The sequence below is a fragment of the Cherax quadricarinatus genome, chromosome 39 (assembly GCF_038502225.1).
Source record: "Cherax quadricarinatus isolate ZL_2023a chromosome 39, ASM3850222v1, whole genome shotgun sequence".
Classification (NCBI taxonomy): domain Eukaryota; kingdom Metazoa; phylum Arthropoda; class Malacostraca; order Decapoda; family Parastacidae; genus Cherax; species Cherax quadricarinatus.
The window spans coordinates 31,682,734-31,701,580 of NC_091330.1; the positions used below are offsets into that span (position 1 = coordinate 31,682,734).

At 36.2% G+C, this 18,847-nt stretch overlaps 1 protein-coding gene across 4 annotated transcripts in view; it reads left to right on the forward strand.

Annotated features, from left to right (window-relative positions):
- Nucleotides 1–18,847, forward strand: part of LOC128696231 (protein scarlet-like) — a 351,307-nt gene that overhangs the window by 210,582 nt on the left and 121,878 nt on the right. For all 4 annotated transcript variants that reach the window (XR_011392936.1, XM_070092551.1, XM_070092552.1 and 1 more), the window contains one exon: nt 10,462–10,567. Coding sequence is in view for 3 of the 4 variants with exons in the window: in XM_070092551.1 (XP_069948652.1) it covers nt 10,462–10,567 (106 nt within the window). In the remaining variant the exon portion in view is untranslated. The remainder of the gene's footprint in view (nt 1–10,461; nt 10,568–18,847) is intronic.

Sequence of the window (18,847 nt, forward strand, 5' to 3'; positions counted from 1 at the left end):
ACTGTTAATTTAGTAGGCCTGATGTTAATTTAGTAGGCCTACTGTTAACTCAGTAGGCCTACTGTTAACTTAATAGGCCTACTGTCAATTTAGTAGGCCTACTGTTAACTTATTAGGCCTACTGTTAACTTAGTAGGCCTGTTGTTAACTTAGTAGGCCTACTGTTAACTTAGTAGGCCTACTGTTAACTTAGTAGGCCTACTGTTAACTTAGTAGGCCTGCTGGTATCTTAGTAGGCCTACTGTTAACTTAGTAGGCCTACTGTTAACTTAGTAGGCCTACTGTCAACTTAGTAGGCTTACTGTTAACTTAGTAAGCCAACTGTTAACTTAGTAGACCTACTGTTAACTTTGGCCTGCTGTTAAATTAGTAGGCCTACTGTTAACTTAGTAGGCCTACTGTTAACTTAGTAGGCATACTGTTAACTTAGTAGGCCTACTGTTAACTTAGTAGAACTACTGTTAACTTAGTAGGACTACTGTTAACTTAGTAGGCCTGCTGTTAACTTAGTAGGTCTACTGTTAACTCAGTAGGCCTACTCTTAAATTAGTAGGCTTACTGTTAACTTAGTAGGCCTGCTGTTAACTTAGTAGGCCTACTGTTAACTTAGTAGGCCTACTGTTAACTTAGTAGGCCTACTGTTAACTTAGTAGGCCTACTGTTAACTTAGTAGGCCTACTGTTAACTTAGTAGGCCTACTGTTACCTTAGTAGGCCTGCTGTTAACGGCTAACATTAGGCCTACGTTTATACTTTATAATGTTTTATGTATTTTAAAATAAAAAAATTCATAGTAAATTTCTGAACTAAATTGTTAATACTAAATGTATTTGAGAAGCTTTTTATATTTAATTATTTTGAGGCTTTCTAAATTACTGTCACTTTCTAAATTACTGTCACTTTCTAAATTACTGTCACTTTCTAAATTACTGTCACTTTCTAAATTACTGTCACTTTTTAAATTACTGTCACTTTCTATATTACGGTCACTTTCTAAATTACTGTCACTTTCTAAATTACTGTCACTTTCTAAATTACTGTCACTTTCTAAATTACTGTCACTTTCTAAATTACTGTCACTTTCTAAATTACTGTCACTTTCTAAATTACTGTCACTTTCTAAATTACTGTCACTTTCTAAATTATCCTATCACTTTCTAAATTACTCTGTCACTTTCTAAATTATCCTATCACTTTCTAAATTACTCTGTCACTATCTAAATTACTCTGTCACTTTCTAAATTATAAATTACTGTCACTTTATAAAATAACTCTGTCACTTTCTGAATTACTCTGTCACTTTCTAAATTACTCTGTCACTTTCTAAATTATCCTATCACTTTCTAAATTACTCTGTCACTTTCTAAATTATTCTGTAACTTTCTAAATTATCCTATCACTTTCTAAATTACTCTGTCTCTTTCTAAATTATCCTATCACTTTCTAAATTACTCTGTCACCTTCTAAATTGCTCTGTCACTTTCTAAATTATAAATTACTCTGTCACTTTCTAAATTACTCTGTCACTTTCTGAATTACTCTGTCACTTTCTAAATTATCCTGTCACTTTCTAAATTATCCTGTCACTTTCTAAATTACTCTGTCACTTTCTAAATTATCCTCTCACCTTATAAATTACTGTCACTTTCTAAATTATTGTCACTTTCTAAATTACTCTGTCACTTTCTAAATTATCCTGTCACTTTCTAAATTACTGTCACTTTCTAAATTCCTCTGTCACTTTCTAAATTTTCCTGTCACTTTCTAAATTACTCCTGTCACTTTCTAAATTATCTTGACACTTTCTAAATTACTCTGTCACTTTCTAAATTATCCTGTCACTTTCTAAATTACTGTCACTTTCTAAATTACTGTCACTTTCTAAATTACTGTCACTTTCTAAATTATCCTGTCACTTTCTAAATTTCTCTGTCACTTTCTAAATTATCCTGTCACTTTCTAAATTACTCTATCACTTTCTAAATTACTCTGTCTCTTTCTAAATTATCCTGTCACTTTCTAAATTACTCTGTCACTTTCTTAATTACTCTGTCACTTTCTAAATTACTCTGCCACTTTCTAAATTACTGTCACTTTATTAATTACTCTGTCACTTTCTTAATTACTCTGTCACTTTCTAAATTACTCTGTCACTTTCTAAATTACTCTGTCACTTTATAATTACTCTGTCACTTTCTAAATTACTCTGTCACTTTCTTAATTACTCTGTCACTTTTTAAATTACTCTGTCACTTTCTAAATTACTCTGTCACTTTCTAAATTACTCTGTCACTTTCTAAATTTCTCCTGTCACTTTCTAAATTATCTTGTCACTTTCTAAATTACTCTGTCACTTTCTAAATTATCCTGTCACTTTCTAAATTTCTCTGTCACTTTCTAAATTATCCTGTCACTTTCTAAATTACTCTGTCACTTTCTAAATTACTCTGTCACTTTCTAAATTACGCTGTCACTTTTTAAATTACTCTGCCACTTTCTTAATTACTCTGTCACTTTCTAAATTACTCTGTCACTTTCTAAATTACTCTGTCACTTTCTAAATTACTCTGTCACTTTATTAATTACTCTGTCACTTTCTTAATTACTCTGTCACTTTCTAAATTACTCTGTCACTTTCTAAATTACTCTGTCACTTTATAATTCCTCTGTCACTTTCTAAATTACTCTTTCACTTTCTTAATTACTCTGTCACTTTTTAAATTACTCTGTCACTTTCTAAATTACTCTGTCACTTTCTAAATTACTCTGTCACTTTCTAAATTACTCTTTCTCTTTCTAAATTACTCTGTCACTTTCTAAATTACTGTCACTTTCTAAATTACTCTGTCACTTTCTAAATTTTCCTGTCACTTTCTAAATTGCTCTGTCACTTTCTAAATTATCTTGTCACTTTCTAAATTGCTCTGTCACTATCTAAATTATCCTGTCACTTTCTAAATTTCTCTGTCACTTTCTAAATTATCCTGTCACTTTCTAAATTACTCTGTCACTTTCTAAATTACTCTGTCACTTTCTAAATTACGCTGTCACTTTTTAAATTACTCTGCCACTTTCTTAATTACTCTGTCACTTTCTAAATTACTCTGTCACTTCCTAAATTACTCTGTCACTTTCTAAATTACTCTGTCACTTTATTAATTACTCTGTCACTTTCTTAATTACTCTGTCACTTTCTAAATTACTCTGTCACTTTCTAAATTACTCTGTCACTTTATAATTCCTCTGTCACTTTCTAAATTACTCTTTCACTTTCTTAATTACTCTGTCACTTTTTAAATTACTCTGTCACTTTCTAAATTACTCTGTCACTTTCTAAATTATTTTGTCACTTTCTAAATTACTCTGTCACTTTCTAAATTACTGTCACTTTCTTAATTACTCTGTCACTTTCTAAATTACTGTCACTTTTTAAATTACTCTGTCACTTTCTAAATTACTCTGTCACTTTCTAAATTACTCTGTCACTTTCTAAATTACTCTTTCACTTTCTAAATTACTCTGTCACTTTCTAAATTACTGCCACTTTCTAAATTACTCTGTCACTTTCTAAATTTTCCTGTCACTTTCTAAATTGCTCTGTCACTTTCTAAATTATCTTGTCACTTTCTAAATTACTCTGTCACTATCTAAATTATCCTGTCACTTTCTAAATTACTGTCACTTTCTAAATTACTGTCACTTTCTAAATTATCCTGTCACTTTCTAAATTTCTCTGTCACTTTCTAAATTATCCTGTCACTTTCTAAATTACTCTGTCACTTTCTAAATTACTCTGTCATTTTCTAAATTACTCTGTCACATTCTAAATTACTCTGTCACTTTCTTAATTACTCTGTCACTTTCTAAATTACTCTGTCACTTTCTAAATTACTGTCACTTTCTAAATTATCCTGTCAGTTTCTAAATTTCTCTGTCACTTTCTAAATTATCCTGTCACTTTCTTAATTACTCTGTCACTTTCTTAATTACTCTGTCACTTTCTAAATTACTCTGTCACTTTCTAAATTACTCTGTCACTTTATTAATTACTCTGTCACTTTCTAAATTACTCTGTCACTTTCTTAATTACTCTTTCACTTTTTAAATTACTCTGTCACTTTCTAAATTACTCTGTCACTTTCTAAATTAGTCTGTCACTTTATTAATTACTCTGTTACTTTCTAAATTACTCTGTCACTTTCTTAATTATTCTGTCACTTTTTAAATTACTCTGTCACTTTCTAAATTACTCTGGCACTTTCTAAATTACTCTGTCACTTTCTTAATTACTCTGTCACCTTCTAAATTACTCTGTCACTTTCTAAATTACTCTCTCACTTTATTAATTACTCTATCACTTTCTAAATTACTCTCTCACTTTCTTAATTACTCTGTCACTTTTTAAATTACTGTCACTTTCTAAATTACTCTGTCACTTTCTAAATTACTCTGTCACTTTCTTAGTTACTCCGTCACTTTCTTAATTACTCTGTCACTTTCTAAATAACTCTGTCACTTTCTTAATTACTCTGTCACTTTTTAAATTACTCTGTCACTTTCTAAATTACTCTGTCACTTTCTAAATTACTCTGTCACTTTCTAAATTACTCTGTCACTTTATTAATTACTCTGTCACTTTCTAAATTACTCTGTCACTTTCTTAATTACTCTGTCACTTTTTAAATTACTCTGTCACTTTCTTAATTACTCCGTCACTTTCTTAATTACTCTGTCACTTTCTAAATTACTTTGTCACTTTCTAAATTACTCTGTCACTTTCTCAATTACTGTCACTTTCTTAATTACTCTGTCACTTTGTAAATTACTGTCACTTTTTAAATTACTCTGTCACTTTCTTAATTACTCTGTCACTTTCTTAATTACTCTGTCACTTTCTAAATTACTCTGTCACTTTCTAAATTACTCTGTCACTTTATTAATTACTCTGTCACTTTCTAAATTACTCTGTCACTTTCTTAATTACTCTGTCACTTTTTAAATTACTCTGTCACTTTCTAAATTACTCGGTCACTTTCTAAATTAGTCTGTCACTTTATTAATTACTCCGTCACTTTCTAAATTACTCTGTCACTTTCATAGTTATTCTGTCACTTTTTAAATTACTCTGTCACTTTCTAAATTACTCTGTCACTTTCTAAATTACTCTGTCACTTTATTAATTACTCTGTCACTTTCTAAATTACTCTGTCACTTTCTTAATTATTCTGTCACTTTTTAAATTACTCTGTCACTTTCTAAATTACTCTGTCACTTTCTAAATTACTCTGTCACTTTCTTAATTACTCTGTCACTTTCTAAATTACTCTGTAACTTTTTAAATTACTCTGTCACTTTATTAATTACTCTGTCACTTTCTAAATTACTCTGTCATTTTCTTAATTACTCTGTCACTTTCTAAATTACTCTGTCACTTTCTAAATTACTCTGTCACTTTCTTAGTTACTCCGTCACTTTCTTAATTACTCTGTCACTTTCTAAATAACTCTGTCACTTTCATAATTACTCTGTCACTTTTTAAATTACTCTGTCACTTTCAAAATTACTCTGTCACTTTCTAAATTACTCTGTCACTTTCTAAATTACTCTGTCACTTTATTAATTACTCTGTCACTTTCTAAATTACTCTGTCACTTTCTTAATTACTCTGTCACTTTTTAAATTACTCTGTCACGTTCTAAATTAGTCTGTCACTTTCTAAATTACTCTGTCACTTTCTTAGTTACTCCGTCACTTTCTTAATTGCTCTGTCACTTTCTAAATTACTCTGTCACTTTCTAAATTAATCTGTGACTTTCTAAATTACTCTCACTTTCTAAATTACTCTGTCACTTTCTAAATTACTGTCACTTTTAAAATTACTCTGTCACTTTCTAAGTTACTCTGTCACTTTCTAAATTACTCTGTCACTTTGTAAATTTCTGTCACTTTCTAAATTACTCTGTCACTTTCTAAATTTCTCTGTCACTTTCTAAATTATCCTGTCACTTTCTTAATTACTCTGTCACTTTCTTAATTACTCTGTCACTTTCTAAATTACTCTGTCACTTTCTAAATTACTCTGTCACTTTATTAATTACTCTGTCACTTTCTAAATTACTCTGTCACTTTCTTAATTATTCTGTCACTTTTTAAATTACTCTGTCACTTTCTAAATTACTCTGTCACTTTCTAAATTAGTCTGTCACTTTATTAATTACTCTGTTACTTTCTAAATTACTCTGTCACTTTCTTAATTATTCTGTCACTTTTTAAATTACTCTGTCACTTTCTAAATTACTCTGGCACTTTCTAAATTACTCTGTCACTTTCTTAATTACTCTGTCACTTTCTAAATTACTCTGTCACTTTCTAAATTACTCTCTCACTTTATTAATTACTCTGTCACTTTCTAAATTACTCTCTCACTTTCTTAATTACTCTGTCACTTTTTAAATTACTGTCACTTTCTAAATTACTCTGTCACTTTCTAAATTACTCTGTCACTTTCTTAGTTACTCCGTCACTTTCTTAATTACTCTGTCACTTTCTAAATAACTCTGTCACTTTCTTAATTACTCTGTCACTTTTTAAATTACTCTGTCACTTTCTAAATTACTCTGTCACTTTCTAAATTACTCTGTCACTTTCTAAATTACTCTGTCACTTTATTAATTACTCTGTCACTTTCTAAATTACTCTGTCACTTTCTTAATTACTCTGTCACTTTTTAAATTACTCTGTCACTTTCTTAATTACTCCGTCACTTTCTTAATTACTCTGTCACTTTCTAAATTACTTTGTCACTTTCTAAATTACTCTGTTACTTTCTCAATTACTGTCACTTTCTTAATTACTCTGTCACTTTGTAAATTACTGTCACTTTTTAAATTACTCTGTCACTTTCTAAATTACTCTGTCACTTTCTAAATTACTCTGTCACTTTCTATATTACTCTTTCACTTTCTAAATTACTCTGTCACTTTCTAAATTACTGTCACTTTCTAAATTACTCTGTCACTTTCTAAATTACTCTGTCACTTTCTTAATTACTCTGTCACTTTCTTAATTACTCTGTCACTTTCTAAATTACTCTGTCACTTTCTAAATTACTCTGTCACTTTATTAATTACTCTGTCACTTTCTAAATTACTCTGTCACTTTCTTAATTACTCTGTCACTTTTTAAATTACTCTGTCACTTTCTAAATTACTCTGTCACTTTCTAAATTAGTCTGTCACTTTATTAATTACTCTGTCACTTTCTAAATTACTCTGTCACTTTCTTAGTTATTCTGTCACTTTTTAAATTACTCTGTCACTTTCTAAATTACTCTGTCACTTTCTAAATTACTCTGTCACTTTCTTAATTACTCTGTCACTTTCTAAATTACTCTGTCACTTTTTAAATTACTCTGTCACTTTATTAATTACTCTGTCACTTTCTAAATTACTCTGTCACTTTATTAATTACTCTGTCACTTTCTAAATTACTCTGTCACTTTCTTAATTACTCTGTCACTTTTTAAATTACTCTGTCACTTTCTAAATTACTCTGTCACTTTCTAAATTAGTCTGTCACTTTATTAATTACTCTGTCACTTTCTAAATTACTCTGTCGCTTTCTTAATTATTCTGTCACTTTTTAAATTACTCTGTCACTTTCTAAATTACTCTGTCACTTTCTAAATTACTCTGTCACTTTCTTAATTACTCTGTCACTTTCTAAATTACTCTGTCACTTTTTAAATTACTCTGTCACTTTATTAATTACTCTGTCACTTTCTAAATTACTCTGTCACTTTCTAAATTACTCTGTCACTTTCTTAGTTACTCCGTCACTTTCTTAATTACTCTGTCACTTTCTAAATAACTCTGTCACTTTCTTAATTACTCTGTCACTTTTTAAATTACTCTGTCACTTTCTAAATTACTCTGTCACTTTCTAAATTACTCTGTCACTTTCTAAATTACTCTGTCACTTTATTAATTACTCTGTCACTTTCTTAGTTACTCCGTCACTTTCTTAATTGCTCTGTCACTTTCTAAATTACTCTGTCACTTTCTAAATTAATCTGTGACTTTCTAAATTACTGTCACTTTCTAAATTACTCTGTCACTTTCTAAATTACTGTCACTTTTAAAATTACTCTGTCACTTTCTAAGTTACTCTGTCACTTTCTAAATTACTCTGTCACTTTGTAAATTTCTGTCACTTTCTAAATTACTCCGTCACTTTCTAAATTACTCTGTCACTTTCTAAATTACTCTGTCACTTTCTAATTTACTGTCACTTTCTAAATTACTGTCACTTTCTAAATTACTCTGTCACTTTCTAAATTACTGTCACTTTCTAAATTACTGTCACTTTCTAAATTACTGTCACTTTCTAAATTACTGTCACTTTCTAAATTACTCTGTCACTTTCTAAATTACTGTCACTTTCTAAATTACTGTCACTTTCTAAATTACTCTGTCACTTTCTAAATTACTATCACTTTCTAAATTACTCTGTCACTTTCTAAATTACTGTCACTTTCTAAATTACTGTCACTTTCTAAATTACTCTGTTACTTTCTAAATTACTGTCACTTTCTAAATTACTGTCACTTTCTAAATTACTCTGTCACTTTCTAAATTACTCTGTCACTTTCTTAATTACTCTGTCACTTTCTTAATTACTCTGTCACTTTCTAAATTACTCTGTCACTTTCTAAATTACTCTGTCACTTTATTAATTACTCTGTCACTTTCTAAATTACTCTGTCACTTTCTTAATTACTCTGTCACTTTTTAAATTACTCTGTCACTTTCTAAATTACTCTGTCACTTTCTAAATTAGTCTGTCACTTTATTAATTACTCTGTCACTTTCTAAATTACTCTGTCACTTTCTTAGTTATTCTGTCACTTTTTAAATTACTCTGTCACTTTCTAAATTACTCTGTCACTTTCTAAATTACTCTGTCACTTTCTTAATTACTCTGTCACTTTCTAAATTACTCTGTCACTTTTTAAATTACTCTGTCACTTTATTAATTACTCTGTCACTTTCTAAATTACTCTCTCACTTTATTAATTACTCTGTCACTTTCTAAATTACTCTGTCACTTTCTTAATTACTCTGTCACTTTTTAAATTACTCTGTCACTTTCTAAATTACTCTGTCACTTTCTAAATTAGTCTGTCACTTTATTAATTACTCTGTCACTTTCTAAATTACTCTGTCGCTTTCTTAATTATTCTGTCACTTTTTAAATTACTCTGTCACTTTCTAAATTACTCTGTCACTTTCTAAATTACTCTGTCACTTTCTTAATTACTCTGTCACTTTCTAAATTACTCTGTCACTTTTTAAATTACTCTGTCACTTTATTAATTACTCTGTCACTTTCTAAATTACTCTGTCACTTTCTTAATTACTCTGTCACTTTCTAAATTACTCTGTCACTTTCTAAATTACTCTGTCACTTTCTTAGTTACTCCGTCACTTTCTTAATTACTCTGTCACTTTCTAAATAACTCTGTCACTTTCTTAATTACTCTGTCACTTTTTAAATTACTCTGTCACTTTCTAAATTACTCTGTCACTTTCTAAATTACTCTGTCACTTTCTAAATTACTCTGTCACTTTATTAATTACTCTGTCACTTTCTTAGTTACTCCGTCACTTTCTTAATTGCTCTGTCACTTTCTAAATTACTCTGTCACTTTCTAAATTAATCTGTGACTTTCTAAATTACTGTCACTTTCTAAATTACTCTGTCACTTTCTAAATTACTGTCACTTTTAAAATTACTCTGTCACTTTCTAAGTTACTCTGTCACTTTCTAAATTACTCTGTCACTTTGTAAATTTCTGTCACTTTCTAAATTACTCTGTCACTTTCTAAATTACTCTGTCACTTTCTAAATTACTCTGTCACTTTCTAATTTACTGTCACTTTCTAAATTACTGTCACTTTCTAAATTACTCTGTCACTTTCTAAATTACTGTCACTTTCTAAATTACTGTCACTTTCTAAATTACTGTCACTTTCTAAATTACTGTCACTTTCTAAATTACTCTGTCACTTTCTAAATTACTGTCACTTTCTAAATTACTGTCACTTTCTAAATTACTCTGTCACTTTCTAAATTACTATCACTTTCTAAATTACTCTGTCACTTTCTAAATTACTGTCACTTTCTAAATTACTGTCACTTTCTAAATTACTCTGTTACTTTCTAAATTACTGTCACTTTCTAAATTACTGTCACTTTCTAAATTACTGTCACTTTCTAAATTACTCTGTCACTTTCTAAATTACTCTGTCACTTTCTACATAACTTTGAATCTTTCTAAAGAGCTTTAAAAATTTCTGAGTTTATTGTATGTTATATAAATTATTTTGACATTATTTTAATTTCTTTTTCACTTCCTGAGTTACATTTTTTCTTTGCATATAAATAACTTTGAGTTGTTCAGAGAGAGGCCGGGCTGGCTGGTACAGTTGTGGTGGTTAACATGGAGGTCACTCGTCGACTCCTACAGGAATCCTGCCATACATTCCATTAGGATTCTGCAGAAAATTGTGAGTACCAGAAGCGTGCATTTATTGACGTATTATACGTGTTTAAAGTGTGTTTGCTAGATCCAAAACAGCCTGAGTTTCCTTAAGTATTATATATACTTTATATTCATGTTTGTGAGATCCAAAGAACGTGCGTTTTCTGACGTATTATATGCATTATAGGCGTGATTATGAATGTCAAAGAACGTGTATTTTCTGACGTATTACAAACCTGAGTGTGACGTGGCGGAGTTCCTACAAAATCTTGTCATCGCAGCTGACCACCAGAGAGAAAGTTGTGAGACGAATTGTGATGAAGGTTGAAAAGTCTCTAGGAAGTGCCACATTAAACTCGGATTACTGTTGTTATAGTTAGAGGAGAAACGCATTAATTAGGAGCATAAGCAGTAAAACGCACAGTTCCATGACTGAAACAGTACATATTTAACCTACACATTGAAGACTCAAACTTATGACTATGTTTCGGTTCGACTTGGACTTAACTAGTCATTAGTAAATGGCTCGAGTCGCACCGAAACGTCGTCATAAGTCTTTGTATGTGGTGGAAAATTAGACAAACATGCAACTCAGTACGATCCTTTATTGACTACCTGGACTTAGTCAAGCTAGAAAGAGATGTACCTGAACAAACAGTATATGAGTATATATAGAGAGTACATGAGTATGCATAGAGAACATAAGAACATAAGAACATAAGAACGAAGGAACACTGCAGCAGGCCTACTGTCCCATGCGAGGCAGGTCCAAGTCTCCTACCGGCTTAAGGCAATGCACCCAACCTAGTCAGGTCAGGTCACATTGACTTAAGGGAGGAACACGGCAACCGACCTGGTAGCACAAGCTAATCAGGTCCAACTCACACCCACCCACATCTACTCATGTATTTATCCAACCTATTTTTAAAGCTACACAACGTTCTGGCCTCTATAACTGTACATGGGAGTTTGTTCCACCCATCCACAACTCTATTACCAAACCAGTACTTTCCTATATCCTTCCTGAATCTGAATTTTTCCAACTTAAAACCATTGCTGCGAGTCCTGTCTAGGCTAGGTATTTTCAGCACACTATTTACATCCCCTTTATTTATTCCTGTCTTCCATTTATACACCTCAATCATATCCCCCCTAATTCTACGTCTTTCTAGAGAGTGCAGATCCTCACTATCCCTCTCATGGTCTACGTCATGTCTTCTTCACTACCCCTCTCATGGTCTGCATCATGTCTTCCTCACTACCCCTCTCATGGTCTACATCATGTCTTCTTCACTACCCCTCTCATGGTCTACATCATGTCTTCCTCACTACCCCTCTCATGGTCTACATCATGTCTTCTTCACTACCCCTCTCATGGTCTACATCATGTCTTCCTCACTACCCCTCTCATGGTCTGCATCATGTCTTCCTCACTACCCTTCTCATGGTCTGCATCATGTCTTCCTCACTACCCCTCTCATGGTCTACATCATGTCTTCCTCACTACCCCTCTCATGGTCTGCATCATGTCTTCCTCACTATCCCTCTCATGGTCTACATCATGTCTTCCTCACTACCCCTCTCATGGTCTGCATCATGTCTTCCTCACTACCCCTCTCATGGTCTACATCTTGTCTTCTTCACTACCCCTCTCATGGTCTACATCATGTCTTCTTCACTACCCCTCTCATGGTCTGCATCATGTCTTCTTCACTACCCCTCTCATGGTCTGCATCATGTCTTCTTCACTACCCCTCTAATGGTCTACATAATGTCTTCTTCACTATCCCTCTCATGGTCTACATCATGTCTTCCTCACTACCCCTCTCATGGTCTGCATCATGTCTTCCTCACTACCCCTCTCATGGTCTACATCTTGTCTTCTTCACTACCCCTCTCATGGTCTACATCATGTCTTCTTCACTACCCCTCTCATGGTCTGCATCATGTCTTCTTCACTACCCCTCTCATGGTCTGCATCATGTCTTCTTCACTACCCCTCTAATGGTCTACATCATGTCTTCTTCACTACCCCTCTCATGGTCTACATCATGTCTTCCTCACTACCCCTCTCATTGTCTACATCATGTCTTTCTCACTACCCCTCTCATGGTCTACATCATGTCTTCCTCACTACCCCTCTCATGGTCTACATCATGTCTTTCTCACTACCCCTCTCATGGTCTACATCTTGTCTTCTTCACTACCCCTCTCATGGTCTGCATCATGTCTTCTTCACTACCCCTCTCATGGTCTACATCATGTCTTCTTCACTACCCCTCTCATGGTCTACATCATGTCTTCTGTCATTACCCCTCTCATGGTCTACATCATGTCTTCTTCACTACCCCTCTCATGGTCTACATCATGTCTTCTTCACTACCCCTCTCATGGTCTACATCATGTCTTCTTCACTACCCCTCTCATGGTCTACATCATGTCTTCTTCACTACCCCTCTCATGGTCTACATCATGTCTTCTTCACTACCCCTCTCATGGTCTACATCATGTCTTCTTCACTACCCCTCTCATGGTCTACATCATGTCTTCTTCACTACCCCTCTCATGGTCTACATCATGTCTTCTGTCATTACCCCTCTCATGGTCTACATCATGTCTTCTTCACTACCCCTCTCATGGTCTACATCATGTCTTCTTCACTACCCCTCTCATGGTCTACATCATGTCTTCCTCACTACCCCTCTCATGGTCTGCATCATGTCTTCTTCACTACCCCTCTCATGGTCTACATCATGTCTTCTTCACTACCCCTCTCATGGTCTACATCATGTCTTCCTCACTACCCCTCTCATGGTCTGCATCATGTCTTCTTCACTACCCCTCTCATGGTCTACATCATGTCTTCTTCACTACCCCTCTCATGGTCTACATCATGTCTTCCTCACTACCCCTCTCATGGTCTGCATCATGTCTTCTTCACTACCCCTCTCATGGTCTACATCATGTCTTCTTCACTACCCCTCTCATGGTCTACATCATGTCTTCTTCACTACCCCTCTCATGGTCTACATCATGTCTTCTGTCATTACCCATCTCATGGTCTACATCATGTCTTCCTCACTACCCCTCTCATGGTCTACATCATGTCTTCTTCACTACCCCTCTCATGGTCTACATCACGTCTTCTTCACTACCCCTCTCATGGTCTACATCATGTCTTCTTCACTACCCCTCTCATGGTCTACATCATGTCTTCCTCACTACCCCTCTCATGGTCTACATCATGTCTTCTTCACTACCCCTCTCATGGTCTACATCATGTCTTCCTCACTATCCCTCTCATTGTCTACATCATGTCTTCTATCATTACCCCTCTCATGGTCTACATCATGTCTTCCTCACTACCCCTCTCATGGTCTACATCATGTCTTCTTCACTACCCCTCTCATGGTCTACATCATGTCTTCTTCACTACCCCTCTCATGGTCTACATCATGTCTTCCTCACTATCCCTCTCATGGTCTACATCATGTCTTCTTCACTACCCCTCTCATGGTCTACATCATGTCTTCCTCACTACCCCTCTCATGGTCTGCATCATGTCTTCCTCACTATCCCTCTCATGGTCTACATCATGTCTTCTTCACTACCCCTCTCATGGTCTACATCATGTCTTCCTCACTACCCCTCTCATGGTCTACATCATGTCTTCTTCACTACCCCTCTCATGGTCTGCATCATGTCTTCCTCACTACCCCTCTCATGGTCTACATCATGTCTTCCTCACTACCCCTCTCATGGTCTACATCATGTCTTCCTCACTACCCCTCTCATGGTCTACATCATGTCTTCCTCACTACCCCTCTCATGGTCTACATCATGTCTTCCTCACTACCCCTCTCATGGTCTACATCATGTCTTCCTCACTACCCCTTTCATGGTCTACATCATGTCTTCCTCACTACCCCTCTCATGGTCTGCATCATGTCTTCCTCACTACCCCTCTCATGGTCTACATCATGTCTTCTTCACTACCCCTCTCATGGTCTGCATCATGTCTTCCTCACTACCCCTCTCATGGTCTACATCATGTCTTCTTCACTACCCCTCTCATGGTCTACATCATGTCTTCCTCACTATCCCTCTCATGGTCTACATCATGTCTTCTTCACTACCCCTCTCATGGTCTACATCATGTCTTCCTCACTACCCCTCTCATGGTCTGCATCATGTCTTCCTCACTATCCCTCTCATGGTCTACATCATGTCTTCTTCACTACCCCTCTCATGGTCTACATCATGTCTTCCTCACTACCCCTCTCATGGTCTACATCATGTCTTCCTCACTACCCCTCTCATGGTCTACATCATGTCTTCCTCACTACCCCTCTCATGGTCTACATCATGTCTTCTTCACTACCCTTCTCATGGTCTACATCATGTCTTCTTCACTACCCCTCTCATGGTCTACATCATGTCTTCCTCACTATCCCTCTCATGGTCTACATCATGTCTTCCTCGCTATCCCTCTCATGGTCTACATCATGTCTTCCTCACTATCCCTCTCATGGTCTACATCATGTCTTCCTCACTATCCCTCTCATGGTCTACATCATGTCTTCCTCACTATCCCTCTCATGGTCTACATCATGTCTTCCTCACTACCCCTCTCATGGTCTACATCATGTCTTCTTCACTACCCCTCTCATGGTCTACATCATGTCTTCTTCACTACCCCTCTCATGGTCTACATCATGTCTTCCTCACTATCCCTCTCATGGTCTACATCATGTCTTCTTCACTACCCCTCTCATGGTCTACATCATGTCTTCCTCACTATCCCTCTCATGGTCTACATCATGTCTTCTTCACTACCCCTCTCATGGTCTACATCATGTCTTCCTCACTATCCCTCTCATGGTCTACATCATGTCTTCTTCACTACCCCTCTCATGGTCTACATCATGTCTTCCTCACTATCCCTCTCATGGTCTACATCATGTCTTCCTCACTACCCCTCTCATGGTCTACATCATGTCTTCTTCACTACCCCTCTCATGGTCTACATCATGTCTTCCTCACTATCCCTCTCATGGTCTACATCATGTCTTCCTCACTATCCCTCTCATGGTCTACATCATGTCTTCTTCACTACCCCTCTCATGGTCTACATCATGTCTTCCTCACTATCCCTCTCATGGTCTACATCATGTCTTCTTCACTACCCCTCTCATGGTCTACATCATGTCTTCTTCACTACCCCTCTCATGGTCTACATCATGTCTTCCTCACTATCCCTCTCATGGTCTACATCATGTCTTCCTCACTACCCCTCTCATGGTCTACATCATGTCTTCTTCACTACCCCTCTCATGGTCTACATCATGTCTTCTTCACTACCCCTCTCATGGTCTACATCATGTCTTCCTCACTATCCCTCTCATGGTCTACATCATGTCTTCTTCACTACCCCTCTCATGGTCTACATCATGTCTTCTTCACTATCCCTCTCATGGTCTACATCATGTCTTCTTCACTATCCCTCTCATGGTCTACATCATGTCTTCTTCACTACCCCTCTCATGGTCTACATCATGTCTTCTTCACTATCCCTCTCATGGTCTACATCATGTCTTCTTCACTATCCCTCTCATGGTCTACATCATGTCTTCTTCACTATCCCTCTCATGGTCTACATCATGTCTTCTTCACTATCCCTCTCATGGTCTACATCATGTCTTCCTCACTATCCCTCTCATGGTCTACATCATGTCTTCTTCACTATCCCTCTCATGGTCTACATCATGTCTTCTTCACTATCCCTCTCATGGTCTACATCATGTCTTCTTCACTACCCCTCTCATGGTCTACATCATGTCTTCTTCACTATCCCTCTCATGGTCTGCATCATGTCTTCTTCACTATCCCTCTCATGGTCTACATCATGTCTTCTTCACTATCCCTCTCATGGTCTACATCATGTCTTCTTCACTATCCCTCTCATGGTCTACATCATGTCTTCCTCACTATCCCTCTCATGGTCTACATCATGTCTTCTTCACTATCCCTCTCATGGTCTACATCATGTCTTCTTCACTACCCCTCTCATGGTCTACATCATGTCTTCTTCACTATCCCTCTCATGGTCTACATCATGTCTTCTTCACTACCCCTCTCATGGTCTACATCATGTCTTCTTCACTACCCCTCTCATGGTCTACATCATGTCTTCTTCACTATCCCTCTCATGGTCTACATCATGTCTTTTTCACTACCCCTCTCATGGTCTACATCATGTCTTCTTCAGTATCCCTCTCATGGTCTACATCATGTCTTCTTCACTACCCCTCTCATGGTCTACATCATGTCTTCTTCACTATCCCTCTCATGGTCTACATCATGTCTTCTTCACTACCCCTCTCATGGTCTACATCATGTCTTCTTCACTATCCCTCTCATGGTCTACATCATGTCTTTTTCACTACCCCTCTCATGGTCTACATCATGTCTTCTTCACTATCCCTCTCATGGTCTACATCATGTCTTCTTCACTATCCCTCTCATGGTCTACATCATGTCTTCTTCACTACCCCTCTCATGGTCTACATCATGTCTTCTTCACTATCCCTCTCATGGTCTACATCATGTCTTCTTCACTACCCCTCTCATGGTCTACATCATGTCTTCTTCACTATCCCTCTCATGGTCTACATCATGTCTTTTTCACTACCCCTCTCATGGTCTACATCATGTCTTCTTCACTACCCCTCTCATGGTCTACATCATGTCTTCTTCACTATCCCTCTCATGGTCTACATCATGTCTTCTTCACTACCCCTCTCATGGTCTACATCATGTCTTCTTCACTACCCCTCTCATGGTCTACATCATGTCTTCTTCACTACCCTCGGACTAATCTATTACCCCATCACTGCTGGTAAGTTGGTTAATGGGGCTTAAAACTCATCGACTACATTAGTGTTAATAATAATAATAATATTTATAATATTTCTACAAGTACATGTACAAGGTATACAGACCTAGTTAACATCAGTGACATACTACTATATAGACAGCCGCTTGTTATGCAGAGCATTTCGAGCAAATTGAGTCAGTTTTATTCCCAGGATTTGACCCAAACCAGTCGGCTAAGACCCAGGTAGTACTGCTAAGTGAACAGGGACAGCAGGTGTCTTAAGGAAAGACGCCCTAATGTTTCCACCTGTACCGTGGATCGGACCACAGCTGCGCTCGCTAGCAGTCCAGCTATGGGGCTCCTTAAGGTTGCATGTGACCTGCTCACCACCAGTCAAGAATACTACATTCCATAAAATAGTTATTAAAGTAAACTTTCAGTGTATATACACCTACACATACACCTTTCGGTGTATATATCCCTGATTTTCCCATCGCATCGCTACCGCCCCTCTTCTAAATGTTTACCATCTGTACCGTTTATACTCTTCTAAATTCCCCATTCTCTCTTTCCTATGGAAAAAGTAGTAACTCGTATCTTTCACTGACAAGTAGGTGAGAGACGAGTAATCTCTATAAGCTCGCAAAAAAGCCACAGAGGATCAGATCCTCCTTGCAGATAACTCCAGACAATAGGATCAGGCAGTGGGTGGAACGCAATCCTTTCAGCCCAGTGGGATGATGGTATTCAAACCTGTTTTCTGCTTGTTACTGCCGCTTCTGTAAGACCCGTGTGTTGGTGGTGCACATGAGGAGGAGGAAGAAGAGGGGGATACTTTAAACTGAGTTCCTTGTAATTAACCTGAGTGTCAGATTGATTCTGGTGTGAAGGTAAGTGTGTGCTCACTGAACTATGTTGTTGGGTTGGGTCTTGGCTCCTGCCTCCTCTTTTTAAATTTTATCGACCTGCATTAATGGTTTCTGGTACCTGGTACCCTATCATACCGACTCTTAAAACTGTGTATGGAATTTGCTTCCACGTCTACATCCAGTTTATTCGACATCACACACACAGACGTGAAAATGTACTCTCTAACATCTCTGTTATTCATTTATGTGTTTATCTTCCATCTGTATCCCCTTGTTCCTGATTCTAGCATTTCGGTTTTATCTGTTCCTATCTTCTCTATAAGTCCTCGAGCATTTAATATGTCGTAATCTTATCTCCCTGGTCATTCTCTCTTGTAGAGTCAGCTTCAGTTAATTTAGCCTCTACTTGTAGCACATCTTCAGTTCTGGAATTAGTTTGATAGCAAATCTTCGACTCTTTTCCATCTTCGGAACGTGCTTGATCAGATGGAGGCTCAACACTGGAGCAGTGTATTCTAAGGTGATAGTTCTGACAAACTATAGCCATTTTTCCCATTCT